The sequence below is a fragment of the Convolutriloba macropyga genome, chromosome 15 (genome assembly GCF_964194025.1).
Source record: "Convolutriloba macropyga chromosome 15, txConMacr16.3, whole genome shotgun sequence".
Classification (NCBI taxonomy): domain Eukaryota; kingdom Metazoa; phylum Xenacoelomorpha; order Acoela; family Convolutidae; genus Convolutriloba; species Convolutriloba macropyga.
Window position 1 is genome coordinate 10,013,061 of NC_134482.1, and position 27,757 is coordinate 10,040,817.

At 36.6% G+C, this 27,757-nt stretch overlaps 1 protein-coding gene across 1 annotated transcript; it reads right to left on the reverse strand.

Moving 5' to 3' along the window:
• Positions 1-227: 227 nt before the first annotated feature.
• On the reverse strand, positions 228-22,966 carry LOC142354596 (uncharacterized). Its single transcript, XM_075406924.1, has 11 exons — positions 22,869-22,966; positions 16,984-17,159; positions 16,313-16,624; positions 15,770-15,925; positions 10,631-10,762; positions 7,427-7,584; positions 6,419-6,793; positions 4,059-4,299; positions 1,930-2,631; positions 980-1,230; positions 228-530 (listed from the first exon to the last, which is right to left on the reverse strand). Exons 1-11 carry the CDS (start codon positions 22,964-22,966, stop codon positions 411-413), a joined length of 2,721 nt encoding a protein of 906 aa, XP_075263039.1. The 3' UTR covers positions 228-410.
• Positions 22,967-27,757: the final 4,791 nt, after the last annotated feature.

Sequence of the window (27,757 nt, forward strand, 5' to 3'; positions counted from 1 at the left end):
TTTGTAACTGAGGGCGTAAAAAACACTGGGGGGGGGGGCGAAACAGAATAGATCCCAAACTTTTTTTGGTTAATTATTTTGGAGAAAGTAGCAATTATCTGTTTTATTTTTGTATTGTTTCTGATGCTTGAGAGGAATTTTAGTTGTTTTCCGAGTGGTAAAAGTTAAAAGAAGGTTATTTGCCCAGAGATTTCTGGGCCACAGCTGTAAGCTCAATATTTTCTAACCAAAATTGCAAAACTCAAATTGAAATTGCAAACTAAACAAAATATGTTAATACAAATCTACAAAACTCATACGATTCAAGGCATCCACTTAATCAAAAATTTCTCTGTTTTTCAATAGTATCAAATTTCAGAATGAGGGCTTTATTCTAAACAAAATATGAGTTTGAATTTTTTTAGCTTCTTCTAAAGCAGATGATTCATTTTCGACCCAAAACTCTTCATGTTTGTTGTTTTCTGTTGTTGTTGTTGTTGTTGTTCAGGTTGTTGTTGTTTTGGTTGTTTGCCTGCTTGGTTTGCGAATTTCTGAAAGTTAAAACCTCGTTAAGATTTCTAAATATTCATTTGTCAGTGAATTTTGTAAGCTTTAATTAAAAATCTGTTTAAGATTAGCCAAAATGGTTAAATTTTTTTTTACAATTCTCTGGTTGCTTTTTAGGATATTTTGCGTTTCTGAACCCCTCCTCCCAGCGGGCCGTAATACAAAAATGATTTACTATGCAATGCCACGTGATCGCAATCTGGGGGTGCATAACATATTTGATGCGGGGGGGGGGGGGCACACAAAAAAAATTTCGACGGAAATAATTCAAGAAATATTTCAAGCGCAAGCGAGTCAAGAAAAGGTTCATAAAAAAGCTGAAATTTCTTTACTTTTAGAATCTGACAAAAACTGTCACGTATTATTGTCACGCCAATTTATTACGTAACTTAGAAGAACTGCGACCACTTTTTCAATTTATGACGTAACTCACATTGCGTAACTTTGCCACGGCTTGTTTTTCGTCCGATTTCTCGGCATTAAATTCCTCGTTTTGCTCGTTTTTGTCACTTCTCGGAAATTGACTTTTAGGAGGGAAATTTCCACTGTTGCGTGAAGATCTGCCGACAGTAGCAGAATACTGTTCGGGTTCTTCGAGATCGTTCTCCGGGTTTTGAAGGTTGATTTTGCCCTGATTTGGGTTTTGATTGTTCTTTTTGTACCTCAAAGCCGGTCTTGGACTTTCTAGAAAGCAAGAATCAATAGTTAACTGCGTTGATTTTTTAAAACTTTTACTATTAAAATTGGGTCTTTCCCATTATAGCCCCCCCCCCCCCCCATGAAAATATAGCCCCCCCATTATGGTATATTTACAATGATTGGGGGGGGGGGGGGCTATAGGTTATCTGACCACTAAGCTGGGGGGGGGGGGGCTATAATGGGAAAGACCCTTAAAATTACCTGAACTGTAAAAATTACCTGAACAGTTCAGGTGCTTTTTTTTCAGGTAAATTTCAGGTAAGTTCAGGTAAAAGTTCAGGCAGTGATACCTGAATTATTCAGGTAAATTTCAGGTAAATTTCAGGTAAATTTCAGGTAAATTTCAGGTAAATTTCAGGTAAATTTCAGGTAAATTTCAGGTAAATTTCAGGTGTGTTCAGGTAGATTCAGGTGTTTTTTCCTAAATTTACCTGAACTTTTTTAGAGTGATGAAATTTGAGGCAATTTATCTAAAAATGAATATAAAAAGTTGCCGGACAAGTGATGAAAAACAATTTTTACCTCTCAATTTTGAAAATTTTATCCCCTCTCCATAGGCTATGGTAATAACATTACACAATATACATACGTTTCAAATACATGCAACAGTTTGCTTTTAATTCAAATTAAAAACATTTTTTAAAAAAACTGGAACACTTGAGCAAAGAAAAAATAAACAATTACCATCACCAGCAGCCCAAACTAGGTCACTGGTTGAAGCGGCTTTAACCATTCGCTGTTTATCTCCGTTTTTGTTCAAGTGCGAACCATCGTGAGATTTTCTCACTCGGAAATTGTTCAAATTCGTATCATTATAAGCCTCGAACAACGCTCGTTTTGCCTTAACCGCGCCGGGAACAATCTTTTTCGGGGATTTTTCCTTGCTAGGGTCACCGTTTAAAATATCGTCATCAGTTTCAACCGCGATCGAGCTGTTTACCGATTCTGTAAAATCAATAGCGGAGCTTTCGAATGTTGAGTTTAAAGACGATGCTGAAACGTCCAGGTTTGAAATACTTCGGATCCTGGGAGGTTTCGGAGCCGCCGACTTTTTGGTGCTCGGAGGTCGGGAAAGGTTATCCATACTTCCGCCCGGCTTCATCCGACTTTTCGGACCGTTTTTGATAAATTTTGAGCCTCCCGAAACCGAACCACCGCTCGGATCCGAGTTGACAACCACACTTGGAACTCGAAGTTTGGGCGAGTTGAGAGTCGGTGAGTGGTTCCCGAACGATATGTAGAAGTCGTGGTCATTCGGTTCGGGGACGTATAGATCTAGGGTCTCGTTTGCAGGTTGTGAATTAATTATTACGTCATCAAGGTTGATCTCTGCGTCAGCACTCGGCCTTCTATTTCTCGGAGTGTTTGCACCGCTTGAATTCACACCTGAAATGTTTTTTTTAATAAATTAGTGATTGAAAAGGCCTAAATAATTAGTTCAACTATACTTGCCTCTTAAAAATAAGAGCCATAAGTGGACGATTCCATCTTTTCAAGAAAAAATGGATTGAACAAAAATATGGATCCCAAATACCTCTCGAATCAAATTACGTACTCAAAATAGTGACTAAAAAACTGCTGAATCGATTAAATTATACAAGAGACTTCTTCGACTTTTTGTCTTTTTTCGTTTCAAGGCTTGACGTTTTTTCAACTTTTTAACGCTTTGAAACAAATTTGGGTAGTTGAAAGCGAAATAGGCGGAGTTGAAGTAAAAAATAAAAATCTACAAGAAGTTTTCTTAAAATTTTGAAAAACTTAAGACTGATATTTTTTCCGTTTCTGTTCCCGAAGATCTATTTAAGTGATTCTTAAAACGTTTATAGTCAATTTCCAACTTAAAACCGGACGGTTTCAGAATTGAGGGCAAAGTCAGTTTCGCTTGCCATTGACAGGAATATATGACCAAAAAAGTTCTTCTTTATATCGACGCTTTTCATGTTACGTTCTTTTCACTCTTTTACCATGTCATATTACTCCACATATATCCACAAAATTAGTCGGTTTTTATTTCTTAAGAAAAACGTTACCAGAAATTCAATCAAACTTAATTGTTCTAGAAAAAGAAAAAAGTGCAAGAGTTGTTTTATTTAATATAAATATTTGTCCGTTAATCTTCTGTTCAATGACAAGTATTTCAAATGTTAAGTTTGTTTTTAACTGTATGGAATTTGATCATGAAGAACTTGCTACATTGGATAAATTTTGAGGTTTTGTTTCTAATGTTGAGCGATTTAGGTTCTCCATACAAGCGACAATGAAGGAAGGTCAGTATTACTGTTGAGCAGCTCAACAGCAATACTGATATTCATTCAGTTTGGAAAACGTAAATTGCTCAACATTAGAAACAAAACCTCATAATTTAACCAAAACAGCAAATGAGAGCATCTCGTGATAGGAAAAAATTGAAAAATTTTGCGGATGTTTTGTCGTTTTCTGATCCATGTGAGCGTGTCTGCAACTGATGGAGACTAGCTTAACTGAGGGGAGTCAGAGACTTAAAAATAAGAAACGCCCTTCCCATTACAAATTTATGTCTCCTCAAAACAGCTTCAGCGAATCGCATACTTAGGGACTAGTAACGCGTAAGGCTCTAAGGGAGCTGCTCAGCTATTTAATGCCCTGCGGGTTCTATCTGTTTATCCCGTTTTTCATGACGAAAAATTAAAATCTTCAGACGAGAAATTGGTCAAGCAAAAAATTGCTTTAAAAAGACAGCAGGACTAATATAATTACTTCAAATTTCGTTTGAGAGAAATTAAAAACACAATATAGCACAACACTTGCCTAAGTTGTTTAAAAATTCCACTAACCATTTTTGGACATGTCTAATGCGCTTTGATTGCTGACGTCTGTATCTTGAAGAGACTCAATCGATCTCCACCTTGTCTGACCCTGATTGGCTGGAGCAGTTTTTTCAGTCGCAACTTGCAACGTCTCTTCTATCTCTTCATTTGAGTTTGTCTTCTCTTCAACTGGCGGATTTCTTGGTTTGATTCGATACTCGTCAAACTCTTTCGAAAGTCTCTCGCGAGATTTGGTTCGTTTTCTGACCTAAAAAAAAGAAACATATACCGTAAAACATAAACATATAGAACACATTGTGCTTATACGTAACAAAATTTCTCACCTACAAAAACATATGCACATACAAAACATTGTGCTTATGCGCAACAAAAATTTTGTTTTCGTAATTTTATAATGCAACATTTTGCAATAATCGTTGAAAGATCGGATAAACAATAAAAATTTAAAAACAGATTTCTGTAAAAGATTATCAAACAGTATCAGAAGTTCGAGGAAACTATTGAGCTCTGAGTTTCAAATTGGAACTTAATCCCAAATTGAAGATCTTTAAAATAAACTGTTTTGAAAATCTTACTCCCCGGATTGGTCCATTTTTTTGAAGAAAACAATTGTGTTGGCATAATACATTTGTGTTGGCATTTATTAATATACGTTTAGCTCGAAATTTTTAAAAACTTTAATTTTAAGATCTTTCAGATGATGATAAACGACGTGTTAATCACTGTTCAGAAAAATTAGAAGATATCCTCATATCAACTGTCAAAAATTTTTGCCGAGTAGTTTGTTTTAAATGTCACATTTTTCAACACACAATTTGAATGACGGATCCCAAACAATTTCCTGTAAAAAGTTCAAAATTTTTCAGCCGCTATTTCTAAGAAAACTTTACAACAAAAAAATCATTTTTTAAGTAATGAAATTCAGTTATGTAACCCAGGTTTAGGTGCGCGACCCTAGACCGCTCTGATCAGACCATTTCCCAGACTTTGCCCTCTGATCAGACCATCGTGCGACCGAAAGCCCTCTGATCAGACCATAGTGCGACGATCAGACCGTAGTGCGAACCAAAAATTGGTGCGACCATAGTGCGACCCCAAAAAAACTTGTGCGATTTTATTGCGACCGACAATCCCTCTGATAAGACCATTCTTGAATACATTTCATAATCCGTTGTTATTTGTTTAAATTATTCAATTCAAACCTATATACTACTCGAATTAAAATCTAATAAATTAGTATATCTTGTTAAGGTTAGGACAAAACTGATTGATAAAAATATAAACAGAAAATCATTTTGAAGTGCCTGCAACTTTTTTTGGGTTATCCCAAACAGTGATAAAAAACTGCAGTCAAATAAATATGGTCAGTTGATCTCTGTAGTCAGATTTTGGGGTCAGATGCTCTGTGATCAGATTTTGGGGCAACCTATGTCCAGACTTTGGTCTCTGATCAGACCGCAGTGCGACCATTGTTCAGACTTTCGTGCGACCTATGATCAGACTATAGTGCGACTTTGCCCTCTGATCTGTCCGTAGTGCGACCATTTTCCAGACTTTCGTGCGACCTATGATCAGACTATAGTGCGACTTTGCCCTCTGATCAGTCCGTAGTGCGACCATTGTCCAGACTTTCGTTCGACCTATGATCAGACTATAGTGCGACTTTGCCCTCTGATCAGTCCGTAGTGCGACCATTGTCCAGACTTTTGTGCGACCTCTGATCAGACTATAGTGCGACTTTTCCCTCTGATCAGTCCGTAGTGCGACCATTGTCCAGACTTTCGTTCGACCTATGAGCAGACTACAGTGCGACTTTGCCCTCTGATCAGACCGTAGCGCGACCATTGTCCAGACTTTCGTTCGACCTATGATCAGACTATAGTGCGACTTTGCCCTCGGATCAGACCGTAGCGCGACCATTGTCCAGACTTTAGTTCGACCTATGATCAGACTATAGTGCGACTTTGCCCTCTGATCAGACCGTAGCGCGACCATTGTCCAGACTTTCGTTCGACCTATGATCAGACTATAGTGCGACTTTGCCCTCGGATCAGACCGTAGCGCGACCATTGTCCAGACTTTAGTTCGACCTATGATCAGACTATAGTGCGACTTTGCCCTCTGATCAGACCGTAGCGCGACCATTGTCCAGACCATCGTGCGACTCAATCGTTTCCCAGACCATGTATTTTGGGTCGCACCATGCCACCAGTGTGCGACACAAATGGTCTGATAAGAGCATTCTATGGTCGCGCACCTAAACCTGGGAAACTATATGTTGTGTAATTGTAACATTTTTATTATAGCGGGTGCTTTATGTTTACCTTAAAATTAACACAGTTCAAATAAATCAAGGTCAACAGTACCTGTTTTGTTCGTTTTGCTGGCTCCGATTTCGTTGATTCCAGAGATTTCGAATCAAATGATGTGGACCCCAATTCAATGTTCGATGTTGCTGCTGGTTTTAACTTTTGCTCTTTTGGCTTTTCCGAATTTGACCTTTTCGGGTCAGTAAATTTTAGAGGCGGTTCTATGCTGGAACTGTTGTTCACTTTTTCTGTAATTGGCTCGTCGGTCTGTGTCGATTTTGATTGGTTGATTTGTGATAGCCAATCATATTCGCCAATTGACATCAACTGCTGTGTAACTTCAGTTAAACGAGACTGGAGAGATTTGAAGATTGATTTTAACTCGTCTGAAGTGCATTGTTGTAATTCTGGGAAGCCAATTACTTCACAACTCTGGAAAAAAATAGATATGAAATTTTTCCAACCTATTTTTTCTCACAGCTGCATATAAGCTTTCTTACGTTTTCTACATTTCTTCAAACTAATTCAACACATCTCTTAAAAACTGTTCGAATTCGTTTTTTTTTAAAAATATTTTCATAGTTGTTTTTTACCGCGTCATACCTGTAACCAAAAATCCGTCTTATCTATCGGCTGACATCTGATCATGAGATTCTGTTTTAACATTCCTGCAAGAACCTTTTTTAAATCATCTCGTCATAATTGCTCTTTTATTGTGTCACATCTTATGAGATCTTATAAGACCTGTAACCAAAAATCCGTAAAACTTTTTGGCTGACATCTGATCATCAGATTCTGTTTTAACATTCCTTCAAGAAAGAACCCAACGTCTAATGGGAACCCAATAAACTCTGATTGCTTAAATTTTATAATTTTTAATGATGAAAATTTAATTGACATTTAACTTGGTTAACATAACGGTGGTTATCAATACAACAGATCAACAGTTTATGAATCATACTTCATCAGTCTTTTTCATTTTTCCACATGTAACATGTTGGTCAAGTTAAAAAAATAATCAGAGTTTGATCTTAATTATCAATGTTGATGTTGATCACAACTAACCGCATTCACAGGTGTGATAGCCTTTGGGGTGGCCTGACCTCCACTTGATTGGGTCGCTATGGACAATGAAGACGTTCCCATTCTGATAGATCCCCTCTCACCCCTGAATGACGTCATCAGATCATTGTTAGTGTGGTGTTGATCCAGTGAAGATAGATCTGAAATTATATGTCAGTTTTTCAAAGACCTTTTAAGGAGTTTGGCCGAGAATTCTAAAAACTTTCTGCAATCCGGATCGAGGTGTCACTGTTAAAAACCGTTGCGGTGAAAAAAGGTCACCACTAATAACCGCAAATCTTGCCAAAACTTCACCTCCAAATTCACCGCTAATCTTAGAAATTCTCATTGCCGAAATTATTGTCAGAAAATTATGTAAAGGTTGCGCTAAGTGTGGTGAAAGAAGTTTTTAAAAATAAAGACCGAATAAGAAAAAAGGCGTTGAACAATTTGATCCAAAATTTTGCTAATTATCAAAAGTCAGCGCTTTTTCCATCAAAAATGCAGTTCTATAGCACATTTTATTCAATTTAGCCGGAGATACAAACCTAAAAAATTCTGACACAAATTTCTCAAAACTCCAAAAATGTCTGATTTTACTGTGCTTTGCTATAAGAGCGTTCCGGAATTAAATATTTACCGGTCATCTTTTCCAATTTAACGGACTCGATAGTTATGGATAATTCATAAATTATTTTTCATCTGAAGAAATTTTCTCGTCAAATTATGTGTTTTGTTTACTTTTGGAACAATTACCTGTTTCCAAAGAACTATAGCATTGCCAAGGATTGTTTTTGTTCTTTCGTAGGTTCGAAATGTATGGTCGCTCTTTTGTCTTAATTTAAAAAAAGAAATCGCAATTTTATTCCTTTTAAGTGAGTTACCGGAATGCTGTTACAAGAGAACGATTCCGTTTAATTAAATAATTACCAAAAGATCTTTTTATACATACAAATGAGGCCCAATGAACCAAATCATGTATCAAAATTATCAGTGAGATGCTAAAAACTTTTATGACTTCAACACGTTGTTCGCGTGAAGCTGTTTTTTTTTATTTTGGGTTCTTTGTTTGTTGTTATTTTGTAGAATTAAGTCACAACCTCGCTAGCGACATGTCCCATTGGCAATATATTAAACCTAAAGTGAATCTTTTTTATTATTTTAGTTGAAAACCTGTTGTTTATATAAAAACATTAATTTTCAAAAGAAAAAACGGATTTTTGAGCTGTCAACTTGTAGCTCAACTCCAGCAGAGAGAGGTCGCATAATAATAGAAGAAATTTTGCAACAACGATGCCATGAAAAAAAGCGCAAAAGAATAATTCTATGGTTTTTGTCGAATAGGTTATGCTTTTAACTGCTTCAAAATCGTTGCCTCGCAAAAATCATTTCAATTTTTAATTTTTGCCTATATTAGCGTTTTTTAGTCGAATGATGTATTCTGGATAACTACAGGTCTCAGGATTTCTTTGAACGTAAAATTGAACATATTGAAGAGCTTAGGTCCAGAGCGACTGATTTTCATTACTTTGAATTCGTTTGTTTTGAAAAAAAAATTGTTATTGGATTTTTCCTCTCTGTATCTCTTATATCCTTATTTCGGTTAACTTGTAGCCCATTTCTCGCAGAGAGGTCCAATCTTTTTTAGCAATTTGATTTTGGCCCTCACTGCGTTTAATTATTTTAGAATTGGTTTTTTGGCTTTGAGACTCACAGATTTCATAATTTTATTTTGTAAACTTGTCCATTTTTTGTTTTTGTACAATTGTTTGTTTTGTCTTGTCGCAATTGAACGCCAAAAAGGAATAATAAATATCACAACAACAACCTTACAAAGGTCGCAATTGAACATAACTAGGTTTTTTAGTCAATAGGTTATGGTTTTAACACCTTCGACACGGTTTTCTTGCAAAGTTTAACTGAATTTCTATATTTTGCCTATATTTGTCATCCTTTTTATAGACGTTTTATATATATTCTGCATAATGGCATTTCTAAAGTTTCTTAAAGAGGTACAAAATGTACCTGTGTCAGTGTTTATGTCCATAGCTAATGGTTTCTATGACTCTGAAATCATTTGTTTTAAGAAATGTAATGGTTTCTTGGACATTTTTGGCGTTTGTTTACTATTTCTTTATGTATCGTAACTTGTTGCTAAAGTACACCAATAGTAGGCTGCACACATTTTTGAGGAAAACAAAAAATTCAAGTTTTTAGGTTGTTTTAAATAGCGCTTTCATGCTTAAAATAATGGATTTCGAGCTTTGATTCTACGAGATTTCATAATAGTTTTTATGATATAGGATTTTCTGCCCAAACCTGAAGTTGCTATCTTGTCACATTTGCAAATTAAAAACAAGGCCAATGGCGACAAGTGTTGGTTCGTTTTTATCGAGTTTTTATCAAGTTTTTTTAAAAATTTTTCAGTATTTGTTGTTTTTTTCAAGATTCTTCTCAAGTTTTTATAAGTCTTCAAGTTATTATTTAAAAAATCAGGTTCATTTTTTTTTAAATATTTCCACATCAGTAGTTGAATTTTCTTTGATTCTTTTCAAGCAGCTAAATTTTGGAAGCCAGTAGATAAAAAAATTGAGAGGAAAAACTTGAAGATGTGGTTTGTTTATCTGTAGATCTATTCAAAGTCATCGGCAATCAGAAATTATCTGCCTTTCACTTGCTGTCTTACTTATTTGATGTTTTTTCATTTTGTTGGTTTTTCTCAAAGAGCATGCATATCCCTAAGCGCTCTTGAATACTAACAGTTAATTTGTAAGATCTTGAAAGATATTATAATAACCCAGCTTGTGGTATATCAAGCTAACAAAATACCATCTTCACCAGAGATTTGGTGCAACTGTAGCATGCATGCATGGGGTTCTGGAGATAGTAGGTTCGAGTCCTCTAAGCTCTAATTCTTCAACAGTATATGGATTTAGCTAGTACTACAGTTGGTTATTACAAATGTTCCTTCGACCTAGGTTACTGCGCAGAGAAATCAATTCAATTCAGTAAGTTAGCTTTTTGGGATCTTTTCTGTTTGCCCCCCCCCCCAGCTTAGTGAGCATAAATTTTTTATGACCCCCGACGCACGTGCTATTTTCTTACATAGTAACGTGTTATATAACAACACATAGTTAGTGACAGGGGGTCATAAAAAACACTGGGGGGGGGGACAGAATAGATCCGTTGTTTGTTTGGTTTTACTACCGTTATTTAAATTTGGCAAGCTCTGTTGGCTGAGGGCGAATTCAGCCATGGCCACTAAGTTGTCCATTTCTGCCCCAAAGTGATCCAAACTACTCGTCTCAGATCTCACACTTACAACATCCGAGACATTGTCTAAAACAATCAAAGATTAAATATCTCTCTTATAAAATATCGACAACCTGCCCAGAATCTGACTATAAAATCTAGCTCTCCCCTAAAAATGCAAATTATCGGCTTTTTGTTCAAAATCAAAAATGATTCCACTCGGCTCATCGGCCACATTATGATGCATTAATAACTAGATACGTCAAAACAAAAACCGACTAACGTCGGATGAATTGCTCTCGAACGACAAGTGGGGGCAATTCAATTTAGAGGGGGTGTAGTCTGGAATTGTTTTATGGGTGCAAAAGCTACCACACAGTGGTTCGAACCCGGACCTCCGGGTTTCCGACCTAACATCTTAACCACTCAGGTAAAATGCCGTTAATTCCTTTGCGCTCACAATCGCTTTTAAAAACGAACTTGATTTCAGAACGCGAGCAACTTAGGTCACTCAAAAAGTGCGGAAAAAGTCACTCAAGAAGTCACAGAATGTTCTAGAACAAAAGCGCAAAAACGGTCAAATAGACATTTTTCTTAAAAAACGACCAACACGTTTACAATAATGACTTCAAACTTCGCTCGAGAGCAATTAAAAAGCGAACTCTAATATACACATGTCGACGACCAGTAATGGTATTATAATGGCTTCAGTAATAAATGGTGAGTAAGGATTTGTACTGAAGCAACTGTGGGGGTACAAAAATTAAGTTGCCTATCAACAAAGTTCAATTTCAACTTTTCAATTGTTCTCTCTAGAACTACTATTTAGTCACCCAATTGTGGTCGATCTATTTATTTTGTACAGCATTCAAAATAGGATCATGGTAGAAAAAACTCCCAACAATTAACGGTAAAAACCTTTTAAAATTTTTTTAGAAAAACTCAGGATTAATTAGATTTCGCTTACAGGGACAATTTCATGCTTTCAAATAGCCCAAAAGTAAAAATGCCATCATTAATTTCAAACATAGCACCTGATAGCAAAAATTATATTTTAAATGAATAGTTCGATAAAAGGTTTTAATCTGTCAAGAAATGAATAACTGTTTGTGTTGTTGTTAAAATTTTCCTGTAAAAAAATTCTCAGCTTCAGTTCAAGTTTACAAGGGGTTAATGTTCCTCCCCTTTTCGATAAACAAATAAAGGTTCCAAAATCAATAATTAAATACTACGTTGATTTTCAGAATTGAGTTACACTGACTTCAGAAATTTATGTTACACTGATTATCGAAAATGATAAGATTGGTTCTTTGGAATAAAAGCAGCGCAAATTTAAATCATTTTTTGATGTAACTCATCAAATTAAGTTTGAACTAATTTGATGTTACTCTGGATTAAAGCATTGGTATAAAACAAATCTCAAGATTTTTGCACTACAAAAAACCAATTCACTGAAGAAGTAATCTTTTTGGACGCTTTGAACAATCTCAACACATTTTCATCTCATGGAATAAAAGTCTATTTCACAATTTGCCTATCTTTAAATTCTTTTCTGCTCTTTTTAAGGCCGCATATTTTGACAATTCTCATTAGTTATCAAAACAACGCAATTGGCTAAAACTAGTAGAGGACAATATTAACTGACTTATGTCACGCTTGACGGCTAAGCTTATTGTTCCGAGCACTCTTGAGGGGGGAGGAACAATATACTCAAATGGTTTTTTTTGTTCAGACAATTTTCGCCGATCGATATATTCATCGCAGAGAGTTGAGATTGGTATAATAAGAAAGCTTATCCAGCGTAGAATATGGAATTATAAAGATTTTTATTTTCGTGTTATACAGGGAATTATCGAGGTTTAAACTTCTGAATTCCGTTGTTTTTATTCACATTTTCCGGAATTTTTGCCTAAATTTTTGACACTTCTGTTAAAATTTCTTAAAATCTTCAAGAATAGTGTTTTTGATTTTATTTTTAACAAGTATTGTTGATTATTTTGATTTAATTTTTTTTTTCAAAAATTCGGGCTTAATATTTCAAAATTCAACCTTTTTCATCAAAGACAGCACTAAATGAGATTTTAGTCCAATTTGATTAAATTTGCCGAAAGTACAACCCAAAACAACAAAAATGTAATCTTTGCAGACGCAAAAGGGGCCTATTTCGACTTCAACTTCTTTTGAGAGTGCTCTGTAATTAAAATGTTGCGGTTTTTTTTGCTAATTTTACGTTGTTGATTATCAAAAACGCAGAATTTTGTTTTGAGTTTTTAACTAACCAATTATCTATATCTATAACATTCGAAAATTTGAGTGTTCTTAATAAGTGACGATAAGCATTTGCAGGGCTAGTTTTGGACCAATCTTGGAATGTTACATTCCAATTCGGATTGTAATCAGTCGGTCTTTTTAAAAAAAATCCTTTGTATTAATTAAAGAACAGAACATATCAAATCGAAGCTCAGGAGTGATAGGTCCAATTGGCTTCCTACGCAGCTCCCAGTTAGTTCATTTAGTTTCTTACTTGAAAGCTTATGATCGTTTTGACTTTTAAAATTAATTGATTTTTAAATAAATAATGGCTTAACGAACTCTTCCTCTTTTTTTCTCAATTAGTTCAACTTATAGCTTAGTGTCAGCAAACAAAAAATGCCTCTTCTTTCTACTGTATGAACATTTGATTTCTTGCAGTTGTATGCCTTAAGTTGTTGTTTTCTGGCTTCGATACTACTAGATTTCAGATTTTTTTTCTTTTTAGATTTTTGCCAGTTTTTTCACGTTTTCTAGTTTTGTCACATTACCACATTTTTGACGGTTTTCATATCACATTATTGGCGTTCAAAATAAAGCACAATTGAACATATAAAAATCCTGAATATTATAGATTAACAATTTAATGGCTTCGACACTTCTTTCTTGAAGAATTCAATTGAAATTTTCTACTTTGTCGTTTTAGTCGTATAAAAATTCCTGTAAAATGACAAATTTGATTGGTTTGTCATAAAAATAGATGAGCCGATATGCTGATATTAGTAGATAGCTGATGGCTTTCATGACTTTGAAAACAATTGTTTTCCAAAATTAGAAAAAAATTTTAACTTCGCAATTTTGTTCTTTTATTATCTTTTTTTACCCAGTGTTGTTAATTACATTATTGGTGTCAGGGGAAGTTGTCAAAACGGATTGTTGTATATATTTGTACAAAAATTTTTAAAGAGTTTGTTATGACATTGTTGGCTTCAACACCGGTTTTTAACAAAAAAAAATTAAATTAAATTGATTTTTGTCATATTTGACGTTCTTTATGTGGACGCAAGATATATTCTGGATAATTGCAGTTCTCAAGAGCTTGTGGACAAAAGCAAGAACCTATGTAATTATTTGTTTTTGTAATTAATGCCTTTCATGACTTTGGAAGTAATTTTGTTTCGAAAAAAAGTCAAAAGCATTAATTAATTCAGCGTTTTTTCTTTTCTGTCTACTTGTTACCTAGTCTCAATAATAAAAGGCCGCGTACTACATTATCAGTCTTGGAAGAAGGCGCTATCGAACATATTCTGAGGGCCAAAAAGGGCTTTACGGCTTTGACAGCGTTTTCAAGTTTTAACTGAATTTTTGTTTGTTGTCTTTTGGTTGTTGTTTTTAGCCGCACAAAAGTTTGAATAAGGACAGTTCTTAGTGCCTCTCTATAGAAACGTTTGTAATCGTAAATCGTTGGGATATTTTACTCGATTTCTAATGGTTTTCAATACTTTGAAATTAATTGTTTTTTAAAAAAGATAAGCGAATTAACTTTACTGCTCTTGTTCTCTTTTGTCTCATTGTTATCAAGCCTTATTATGGACCAGTCCCATATCTTTTCTGGTAAATTACAAGTCATTTGGTTTAGTTTCAGTTTTATCTGACGTTATGTTGACTTTGTTATAAAGTTTTGTTCTTTAAAACGGACATAAATTCTTTGATGTAATTAATGTTTGTTGTTGTTGTTTGCTTTTGCTGTTCGTCTTAACTCGCTTTCTTAATATTGGCATATCTCATCAATCTAGTGCATCATTTTTTAGTCGACTGAGTTATTTGTTTTGGAGGCTATCTTTTCGTTCATACATTTTTTTTTAAATACTTGAATACTTGGGCTTTTTTGGTTTTTTTTTGGGTTTTTTGGGATTCCCAAAAATAAGTTTTGGGTTTTTCTATCTGTTCCTCAATTGGTAGACAATTAGGCCAAAATTGTGAATCAGCGGGGTCGGAAACTTATGTGCAATTGCACATTACCGAGCCTCCTAGTTTCTTTTCAGCATTGCAGGGGAAAAATTAAACAGAGACTTCGGTCGTAAGATTAATATGAGAAACACGAACGGTTCTCGGTTCTCCAAGAAATGTGCCAAAGAATTTTCGTTAAATAGTTTTCTGTTTTGAGATCTATGAAACTTTAAGTAGAAGTTTTGTTTTGCAACAAGATTTTTGAAATTCTAATTTAATTTTTTCAAACCAGCTTCTATTCACTCTTACCGATGAGTGAAATTAATTTGTGCTCTCATTCTGTATCGTGACGTTTTTTCCATCATTTTTATGGAAGAAATAACTATCGAAAACACAATTCAAACTATAGTTAGCGACATATAATAGGGTTTTACAGAAAAAAGCAAAAAAATCACTTCCGTTTGAAATTTAAGTTATTTAGTTGTTTTGGTGGCTAGCAAACCACACTTCTAAGTAAAAAGATAATTGTTCAAGTCCAGTAGTTGGCTAGCTTCACGATAATTGAACTTTTTCAGAGCTCATAACGCTAGTAGTAATTAACATCACCCTTTTAGTCCACTCTAATTGACGTTTTTGACCACCATTTTTAAAGTCATATTCATAATTCTATAGAATACTATATTTATCTTGAAAATTTGGAGCAATTTACAAATTGTGGTTTGAAAAGGTAAATCCAAGCTAATGTAACAAAACAGCAAGCTATGTGTTACTACGCATAAGAGTAAGTGCAGGAGAGGGGGTGAGGGGGGGAGGGCGGGGAGGGGAGGGGTAAAAATAAAAAGATACAAAGATGGTAGAGATAAAGAAGACGAAAGATTGAAAAGTTAAACTGACCCAAGTTGTCTTCACTTTCGGGCAGGAGTGTGATGTTGGAACTGCGGCATGAACAGCACTGGGAATAGAGATCAACTTGACTGCCAGCTACAGAAGCCACTGGGGTTGCGGTTGCACAGGAACACACCGACTCACACGTAGACAGAGGCCGCTTTCCTGAAAACATTATTTCTAAAAAATGTTGGAAATAATCATTACGGGCCGCTGACATGGCCGAATTGACAAATTTAAGCATATTGATATTTCATTTCTGATATCGGATTTTAAAATTTTAAAATGGCTTTTAAAGATATCGGATTTTCAAAATAAGGGAAAAATTTTTTATTGCTAGTTTTTTAAGGGTATGTGACTAGCTATAGTTAGAACATTATTTTCTGCTAGCAAAAATCACAAACATTTCAATTTTTCTGAGAAATTATCGATTCTACCAAAATAGAAACCAACTCTTACTCTATAACTGCAAGAATGCTAAAAATTTCTGCGAAATATTTGTAGCAATAATCTGAACTAAAGGGACAAACAACATTGTTTATGCATTCGAACCTGCGGATGATGACACTGAAGCAAGTCCAACCCGATTCCGCTTTGAGACCGGTGGAGTCATGTCGGGTGGAGGCGGAATCACCAATTCCACCTCCTGGCTTCCACTATCGCTTCCGTCCCGTCTATGTCCGCTTGTATGACCATAGCTAGTGGCATCGTTAGTTGAACAGGTGGCATTATGGTTTGAGAATGATGTGGTAGAGGTCGTGTCCAGAGTCAGACGTCGGGCGGGGTCGTTCCGGGCTCCCAAGTCGTACCCGGCTCCGTTTTGTTGTTTCTGTCTCATTTTGACAACACTAGGAGGTAGCTCTCCTAAAAACTTGGATATTTAGAAGACCGGTATGCTGGTAAAAAGAACTCTATATTGCCTTTCAAAAAGTAGGAGCAAATTAACGTAGCTTTATATTGGAAAAAAATAGCGCAGCTTCATATTAAAAATTAATGAAGCTTAATATTTAAATTTTTCAGTTAGAATTAAACAAAGATAAAGAAAAAATTGTTGCTGCATTTTCGAAGCCGGTGATGTCTTGAAAAAAAATGGGAAAATAATATTCAGAAAACTTAATTTTTTGCGAAAATCATAATTTATGTAAAATAACACAGTTATGAAGAGGGGTCATGATCTATAATCTATCCGTTGGGGGGGCGGGGGTAAAAATTGATGATCTAACCTCTTGAGTTCTGGAGTGATGACATTCGTGGAATTGGGTTGGGAGTGTACATTCCTCCGAAGGTGGACATGTGTTGGTGGTGGTCTTCTGGGGTGGGTGGATTCAGAGCCATCCTCTTTGGGATTGCAGGTGGACTTGTGCGGATGTCAGAAAGCGACTCAACTGATGCGTTGTTGCTACAACGGAGTCCAGATTTAATTTCATCATCACACGTCCGAAATAAAAAAAACGGCTCTATTCTGTCCCCCCCCTGTGTTTTTTAAGACCCCCAGTTACAAACTATATGTTGTTATATAGCAAATTACTATGTAAGAAAATAGCACGTGCGCCTGGGGGTCATACAAGATTTATTCTCACTAAGCTGGGGGGGGGGGGGGGGGGGACAGAATAGATCCATAAAAACTTTTGAATTTTTGACTTATCAAATACCAATGAAAAGATGGAAGTGTAATGACATACTTTTATGATTTGTTGGACAATCCTAAGCTAAAAGATAAATCTAAAAAATCCAACCGTTTGCAAGTTTGTGGTATATATGAAGAAAGTAGAAAAAATCTTCTTATATATTATTAATTCTAATTTCATATCATTTAATGATATCATTTAATTCTAATTTTGATTCTTTATTGGTGAATAATAATTGCAGATTTGTTTTAATTGAAACCTATTAATCGGAGAAAGCTTAAAAATTGGCTGTTCAACTATCCCAAAAAAAATGTTCCGTTTCGCCCCCCCCCCCAGCATAGTGGAAATATATGCCTTATGACACCCAGGCGCACGTGTATTATTTTTACATAGCAACGTGCTATTATAGTGAACCATAATGTATGACATGCTCATAAATTACATATTAAACGCATAATTCGAAATTTTTACAAACAAATAGGAGAACAAAAAGAGATGGTTACTAATAGTAAACCGGATTTTAACAATATAGAGAAGGCATCATAAATGATGATGGGAATCATCATGGAATTTCATCTTGACGGGACACGTCAAGGAATGTTTTTTCATGACGGGATTCGTCACGCAGGTAAACCTGTTATCTGTTAGTTTAACTAACAGGGACCCGTGCGGTAGAAAATAACTATGAGAAAATCCCAAAGAGATTAACGAAAATGGGTAAAAATAACCTAAGATTAATTAACCATTGATAGGACTGAAACCAAAGAACATATTCAATACTAAACCATACACAATCGAGCTGCCTCTCCTTAATTGCCTTACATTTCTCATCTTCACAAAACTTCTAATATTTACAAGCCATAGTTCTAACTTTGTATTAAACTGATTGTGCATATACATCTGTTCAATTAAATTCAAGTCTGAAACTTGGAAAATTTTCCTCAGTAACTCCGAGGTTTAAAGTGCTTAAGAATAACATCCAACCCAAACCGTAACCGTAAACAGTGCACGGATATTACACTGGCGACAGAGATGGGATAGTTGCGTTGTTAAATCAATTGAAACAGTTGCTGAAAGTTATATATTGACTTTTTCTGAAACTACCATTAAAAAAAAGAGGATATAAAGCGAAAAAAATTGATCAGGTAACAATAGCAGGGTAAAGTAAAAGAAAACTAAAGCAACTAATATCATCCTTGTCGTAAATAGAAAAGAAATTATATTAAAAACATCAATAAAACAAGGAAAATCGGAGTTCAGCCCGAATCATATTAAAATAAAAAAAAATTAGGTGGGACAGTCGTCTATAAGACTATAAATTAAAACTTCCCTAAAATTATATAAAAAATAAATAAATTAGTAAAAAAAAAGAAATACATTATTGAAATAAGCGTTAGATTTTTATAAACAAAAGTTTTTAAACATTAAAATAAAGAGAGTGCTATAGAAATTCAAAGATAAAAATAGAAAACACCTTCCAGTGACGATCTACTTGATAAATATTTTATAGAAACTCTTAATTTCAACAACTTAATAAAGTTTTAAAAGGGCACGATACAAGTAGGGGAACAAAAAAATGGCAACGGGCTCAACCTCTAGAATGCTATTACCGGAAGCATTTACCGGTTCAAACGACTTGCAAAGTTACGTGACGCCTTTTGAGCTATTAGCGGAACTACAAAAGTGGAGAAGAACTGAAGGAGATCCGGCTCGCGAAGTTGATGAACGACCGCATTACTTTGCACTTAGGCTACAGAAATCTGCCATAGAGTTCTATCGCACTCTACCGCAAGCTACACGAGAAAATTATGATGGATGCGTTAAAGCTTTTCAAGAACACTACAGCGAAAAACCGGTCGTTTTCCGGGGACGGCTAGCTCGCCGCGTACAGCAACCAGGAGAAAAACTGACAGATTTTCTGGGAGATTTAAAGCAGTTGGCTTTGAAAGCTTACTCAACGGAGTCGCAAGACATTAGAGACCATCTTGTTCTCAGAGGATTTCTAGAAGGAATCAACCATAGTCAGGTGAGGTTAGATCTCAGAAAGCAAATCGGCGACAAGGATATGAAAATTGAAACAGTTTTGGAAAGTGCATTGCATCTTGAAGCTGTAACAAGAATAGAGGAGGAAGAGCAAACACCAAAAATTGCGGTAATTAGACCAGATGAAACAAAAGATTTAGTGGAGGCCGTCACCAAGCTTGTGAACCAATTGTCAGTAGATGACAAACAGCGAGAAAACCGTCGAAATCAATCTAGGGAGCGAAGCGGTTCCCGGGGATAGGTGGGGTGACGACAGACGTGACAGAGGACAGCAACAAGATCGTGGGTTCAACGATCGGCGGCGATTTCCAACGCCAGGACCTAGTCACCGAGACAGATCTTTTGGAAGACAGGAACTGTCTAGGAGGAACGACAGTCAGAGTTTCAAGTGCAGAGCCTCTGGGCAAGAAGGACACCTTTCGAGGAATTGTCGAAATTGTTTCCTATGTGGAAGTTCCCAACACTTGAAAAGAAACTGCCCTTTTAAAAAGAAAACCACCGAGAACTGCAATGTCATTAGAGTTTGTTCGACAAACACAATTAAATGTCTAAACGCAAAAATCATACTTCACGGGAACAGATGCGTTGGGTTAATAGACAGTGGAAGTAGTATATCGCTTTTGAGCTGGTCCACATACGAAAAACTGGGAAAACCGGGAATTGTACAAACATACACAAAACGAGTGTTAACAGCCAATAACTCAGCTGTCAAAATAATAGGCAGAGTAACGCTTTTGGTACAGTTGCAACCAAGACTACCGGAGGTTGCACAAGAGTTTGTGATAACGGCAGACGAAGGTATAGAATGTCTGCTGGGAACTGTTTTCCTGAAAACCAATAAATGTGTATTGAACTTAAACGAAGAGAAACTATATAGCAGTCACTTTAAAATTTCAATACCGCTCACCACAGAGAAAACGCAAGGTGTTCAAGTTTTTGCAATTGCGGAACGAAACACTTATATCCAGAGTAAAAACGAAAGTCTAATGAAAATTAGATTAGCTGATGAAAACGGAGAAGAAATTCCGGGAGTGGAAGGATTAGTGGAAGTAAATGAAGATTTTGAATTAAAGACTGGTTTGCTTTTAGCCGCCTGTATGATATCAATGGAAGATGGTTGGAGTTTGATAAAAGTGTTAAATCTAACGGACGCACCAGTAACCGTGTGTAAGAGCACTAAAGTGCGAACTTACTTTGAAAACAAACAGAATTTAGTTGTGAATGGAATTTTCACAAATCAAAATAAGCCAAAAACATTGGAAACTTTTCAAATGGGAAAACACGCAAACTTGGAAGGTTCTAAACTAAATGACCAGCAGAAGGAGAAAGTACAGGAATTGTTCACGAGACGTCAACAAGTCTTCTCACGAAACTCGAATGACTTAGGATATTGTGACAAAATTAAACACCAGATTAAACTCAACAAAGATGCACAGCCGTTCAGAAGAAGTTATTGCAGTATGAGCTTTGATAAAAGAAAAGCAATGAAAAAAATTGTCGAAAATCTAGAGGATGCAAAATTAATTGAACCAACCCATTCGAATTGGGCAGCACCATCAATATTGGTGAAGAAGAAAGATGGCAGCTACAGACTAGTTGTAGATTACAGAGGTTTGAATAAACAAATAGAGAAAACCAGTTGGCCGCTACCAAGAATAAATGACGTTATTGATTCTCTGGACGGAAATTGTTTCTTTTCCAATAGAACGTGACAGCTTTTGTAACTCCAATGGGACTCTACAAATGGAAGAGACTACCCATGGGTTTGGCGTCAGCGCCAGGAGATTTCCAAAATTTAATGGAATTGATCATGTCGGGACTCTCCTACGCAGTGGCTTTAGTATACCTGGATGACATAATCATCTTCGGTAGATCCTTTGAGGAGCATCTCAATCGCCTAGATCTCGTACTTGGGCGACTTAAAGACGCTGGATTGAAAATAAAAGGCTCAAAAAGCAGGTTTTTTCAGGAAAAAATTCCTTTCCTGGGACACATTGTATCAAACAAAGGCGTAGAAGTGGAACCGGAGAAAGTAGCGGCAGTCAGTAAAATGAAAAACCCACGAACAATAAAAGAATTGAGAGCTATATTAGGACTAGTAGGCTTTTACAGAAGATTCATACAAGATTTCGGAAAAATAGCAGAGCCACTTTATAAGCTACAGAGCCACTTTATAGGCTATTAAACAAAAAAGAACGTTTTACTTGGAGCAAGGAATGTGAATCAGCAGTTGAACAACTAAAACAAGCTTTACAGAAAGCACCAATTTTGGGTTATCCGAATGACACGGATCCCTATACGTTAACCACCGACGCCTCTTTGTTTGGCATTGGCGCAATTATTTCCCAAAGACAAAAATGGGGTGAAAAAGTTATTGCATATGCAAGCAAAACGCTCAGCAAAAGTCAACGAAACTATTCTGCGACAAAACGAGAACTTTTTGCAATAGTTTATTTTAGTCAACACTTCAGAAATTATCTTCTGGGACAAAAATTTTTAATTGTTACTGACCATAGGGCCCTCGCGTGGTTATATAGTTTTAAGTCACCAGACGGAATATTGGCCCGATGGATAGAAAAGCTCGGACAGTTTGACTTTGAAATCAAACACGAAGCGGGAAAAAAAATCCCTCACGCGGACTGTCTGTCGACAGTTCCACAGACTGAAGACCAAGTCAAAGACTGCGATCAAGTGAACCAAATAAATACGGAAGAAAAAAATATCTGGTCCATTGGACTAGGGAAATATGTTGAACAACTAATTGAACATCAGAAAAATACAGCCGACCTCATTATACTGAGAACCTGGATTGAGAACGGGAAACGCCCTCAAAGAAAACACATGGCAGGAGCTTCTAGGGCACTGTGGAAACTTTGGACTGATTTCAGAAACCTACGGATTGAAAATGATCTAATCAAGAGACAGAAACGTATTGACGAATTTAATAACTTAACACAAATAGTCATTCAGAGATCACTTTTAAAAGCAATTCTACCTTTCCTTCATGAACATTGCGGACACTTTGGTATGGCAAAGACATTTGATCGGGTTCGAGAACGATTCTACTGGCCCGGGATGAAAAAAGATGTCCACGAGTGGGTAAGTTCTTGCAAAGAATGCTGTCAAAAGAAATCTCCACACCAGAAACACATACACAGCCTGACAACGTGGAAAGCAAGTCATCCGTTCTGGCAAGTTGCCTTAGACATTATGGGACCTTTACCCGAGTCCAGCGGAAACAAATACATTCTGTTAATTGGAGATCAGTTTACAAAATGGTATGAAGCAATTCCCATGAGCAACCAAGAAGCTTCAACGGTAGCTAAGGCATTTGTAAACGTATGGGTTTCAAGGTATGGTTGTCCGGCAAATCTTCATAGCGACAAGGGCAGTAATTTTATGTCGAATCTTCAAGGAAACGCACTGATAGAGCGCACCAATCATTGCGAGAGTCACAATAGTAGAGCGCACAATCGAAGAGAGTCTTGCAAAATATGTGGGTGAACATCACAACACCTGGAGCGACTACCTTCATTGCGAGAGTCACAATGATAGAGCGCACAATCGAAGAGAGTCTTGCAAAATATGTGGGTGAACATCACAACACCTGGAGCGACTACCTTCCGCTAGTAATGATGGCGTACAGATCATCAATTCACTCTGTTACGAAGTACAGCCCCTTTTACCTCCTTTTTGGACGATCATGCGCGCTGCCGATTGATTGCATGTATCAAACAATACAAACCAAAATCTACCCAATTTTGAGTGATTACGTTGGTTGCTTGAAAGACGAACTACAAACGTGCCATGAGCTGGTACGGGAAAGCATGGATGTGGAGCAAGAAAGACAAAAAACCTACTATGACAGTAGCACATTTGGACCACAATATGAAGTAGGTGATTTAGTAATGGTGTTCAACCCCACAATAAAAAATGGCCAGACAAAGAAATTTAAATCCTTTTACAGCGGACCGCAGGTAATACGTGAAATAATAAACGATCTGAACTTTGTTATTGAGGATGTGAAAACAAAAAAAAACAACAAAAGGTCCACTACGATCGACTCAAACGTTTTAACAGTAGAAAAGCTACCACTGATAAAAAAGAACCTAAGAAGGGAAAGATTGAACCGAGAATAACACAAAACGACCTTACGGAGGACAACGATTTTGTGGAAATTGATGTGGTGACCCCAAAATTGAATGACACAGAAAGAAGAGAAGTTCAAACTGAAGGAAATATTAGTCAAATTAATCCTAATACTGAAACTCACAAAGAGACAGTCAAAAACGAATCGTTTCAAAACCTATGGGTGGGAGTACAAGAGAATCAATAAATACTAACACCAACAATAAGAGCAGAAGCACAAAGATTCCTGCGCCAAAAGTAGCCACACAGCAGAAGCGGGATAGCCTGGTGTCAACATCCAAAAGGAGTGAAGGCAAAAAATTTCTGAATAGGAGCACGGCTTCTACTTCGCAAAATGTCGCCGAACGACGATATCAAACAAGAAGTGCGTCGGGAGTAACAAGACCACGGAAACTGAAAGACTATTTTTTATTCAAGGATAACGATGCAGATGAAAAATTTGATAATGATGTATTTTTCTAAAAGGTGATACGACAAAATGCAGAGGGCGTGGAACCCACATTGGATCGTGCAGCTGAACTGGAAACTTCTTCAGTTGGTTAGCATATTAGGTTTTTCACAATCCTTGGAGATTGTGGGGTATGATTTTGAGAACATTCTACAGACGCAGAAATTTGCAATGACGGAACCGACAAACTGTGAAATGAGGAGCAGGTAAACAAAAGAGGACTGATCTACGCCAAAAGCAGCATGAGTAAACTAAAATACTGCATGTACAGGGCTGCATATACGGTAACTGTGCTGCAAAAAAGTAGTTGGTATGACGACGCAACTTACTTAAACGAAAAATCACAAATAATTCCAACGTTTTACCCAATAAAAGAGTCAGTCTGTCAAAATCTATGGCAGGGACACAAAGCGCTGTTACCGGGTCTTGGTGATTTAGAATTCAATGCTCCCAAAGAAGTCCTCAACGAGATGAATGTTGACCGAACCGACGCTGAATTTGTTCAGAAGATACCAAAAACTTTCATGAAAGGCGGAGATGAGAAAGGAGTGAATTATGTCTACCCCGTGGATTGGATCAGGAAAGGTGAAACACAGAAAGGTAACATCATGATAAATGCTGAAATTTTCATGGGGACTTTGTTCATTGAAACTAGGGAAGCAAATGAAGGAACATGGTTATATTTTAAAGACCCTTTGAAGCAGGAGTAGACCTTGTTATATCAAGGAGACACATTTGAAATAGATTCAGTACAATATCGGTTTGACCAAGACAAAAAACCAAACATCTTAACGATCGTTAAATTTTCAGACTCGGTAACAGCAAAAATAGTCCGCGCCGGAAAAAAAAGTACTTGACGAGCAAATTAGACAGAAAAAGAAATTTAGTTGCCAGTTGAAAAACAAGACAAAATATATAGACAATTTTCTGCTTTTTGAAACAAACCATAGAAATTTGTTTTACACAACGGAAAATTTGACCGCCACGGAACAAAATTTTTCAACAACAGACATATCTGAGAAAGATCTTAGGGACATAAAACTCGGTCAATTTTTTGTGTGGGATTTTCGAGGCATGTTTGAAAACCTGAAACAAATAAAGTTATTAAATTGTCACATAGAAAAACTGCACAGAGCTATGATTCTAACGACATCAATTAACGGAAATTCACAGCAAATTTTCTTAAGTGAACAAAACGCTCTGGGTACACATGCAGAAAGAGCGGGAGGAATACTTTATGTCCATAGGTGCGCTAAAGTAATCGTACATGTTGTCGAAAATCAGTTTTGTACGGAGGAAGTACCAGTTAGGGTGTTTTCTGACAATACCTCAGAAGTAATTAGATACATGGACCCCATTTCTAGAGTATTCTATAGAAATTTCACACTGATTAATTGCAACCCCATGTACCCGAACGCTCTTGAATTGCAGAATGGGTTATGGATAACATATGGGCGAAGGATACAATTAATTAACGTCAATTGGTCAACTTCGGCGCCAATGGAAGGTTTTTTCATTGACAAGGACCTGGAACTTAGCAAAAGGGCCCAAAGGTTAAGGTATTCGAGGAAGACGATAACAGGAAGAGAAGTTTTCCTGGGACAAGGAGGTTTATATGAGCATGAGACTCTAGAGTATTTCAACACGGACTTAAAGTACAATAATCAGTGGCATGAATTGCTGATTTTAGAATACTTGGGTAATGAAGTGAAACAAATCTGGCATGTGGCCAGGGAAATAGCCATCAGTTTGATGACTATTTTTATTGGATCTAAAATCATATTTTGTTTGGTACGCGTGTTTCTTTCAATCGATATGCTACGCAGTGGCACCAATCCTGTAATTGAACTGTCATCCATTAACCCAATGGGGGAAATAGGTTATTTTCATCATCTAAAACAACGTACAATGGAACAAAGAGTGACAAGAAAAAGGACAGTCGAACGGTGTGATGGTGAAACAAATATCGTAGTTATAAAAGCAAAAAAGGCAAAATCTTTACCAGATATAGCAGAAATTGAGATTGATACATTAGACTAATTTCCGTGTATGATATGTAGGAATGGCAGAACCAAAAGTCGGTGATTATTGCTACTATCTACCCAAGTTGTTCGAGGTCAGGTCGATATTCAGGCACCAAGTGTATCGGATTGTTGGAGTAACCTCAAACAAAAGGTACGTGGTGCCACTGACGCAGCTGCAACCACCCAATATATTGGATAGAGCCGCAATTATCGTTGGGGAGTTAAGTGAGATGCAACACAGAATCGAGGAACAACAAAAGAAGATTGACAACAGCGAAATGCTGGGAACAGCCGGGGCTCGGCTTGATGAGGAGCTCCGGCAGTTAAAGGTTGAAAGTCGAAGATTAGGTGATCAATTGCTGGAGACCAAACGGCAATCAGCGGAGTCCTGCAGGAGGCAGGTGGAAACATTGAGAAAAGAGTTGGAGGAGGTTACAAATGCAGCCGAAACAAAAACAAGGGAATGTATCGCTCTGGTGGACGAGCGGGAGTGCTTAGCTCGGGAGTTGGAGAATAATAGACAATAGAAAGCTAAGGGGTAGAGTAAAAACAGAGCAAACCTCAAAGAAAGTCATACAGAGGAGGCTGGAGGCGATCAACGCGCAGAGCCCGTTCAGTCGACCTCCAAACTTTTATGAACTTCTATTCCTGCCACAGGGGGCCACAACCAGTACTATCCAGAAATAATACAAAACGTTGGCAATGCTCTGTCATCCGGACAAGGGTGGTCGTGAGGACATGTTCAAAATCATTCTTCAAGCAAAGAAAATTATGGAAGACGAGGAGGCCCGTAATATTTATGACAAGTACGGGATTGAAAAGAAAGAATATATGAACTCGAAAATGGACATTTGAAACTCTTGCTGTGTGAGTGAGTGGAACACTCACATTTTCTAAGAGGGAGGCAGTATAGTGAACCATAATGTATGACATGCTCATAAATTACATATTAAACGCATAATTCGAAATTTTCACAAACAAATAGGAGAACAAAAAGATATGGTTTCTAATAGTAAACCGGATTTTAACAATATAGAGAAGGCATCATGAATAATGATGGGAATCATCATGGAATTTCATCTTGACGGGACACGTCAAGGAATGTTTGTTCATGACGGGATTCGTCAAGCAGGTAAACCTGTTATCTGTTAGTTTAACTAACAGGGACCCGTGCGGTAGAAAATAACTATGAGAAAACCCCATAGAGCTTAACGAAAATGGGTAAAAACAACCTAAGATTAATTAACCATTGATAGGACTGAAACCAAAGAACATATTCAAAACTAAACCTTACACAATTGAGCTGCCTCTCTTTAATTGCTTTACATTGCTCATCTTCACAAAACTTCTAATATTTACAAGCCATAGTTCTAACTTTGTATTAAACTGATTGTGCATATACATCTGTTCAATTAAATTCAAGTCTGGAACTTGGAAAAATTTCCTCAGTAACTCCGAGGTTTAAAGTGCTTAAGAATAACATCCAACCCAATCCGTAACCGTAAACAGTGCACGGATATTACACTATATAACAACACATAATTTGTAACTGGGGGTCATAAAAAAAACACTGCGGGGGAACAGAACAGATTCCCAAAAAAATTGTCAAATTTGCAACAGATAGATGCATTTTCGAAAAATTTGGAAATGTACAAGAAAAACAATCAAAGACAGCAGATTGCCGGAAAATAGTCGCGATAGACGC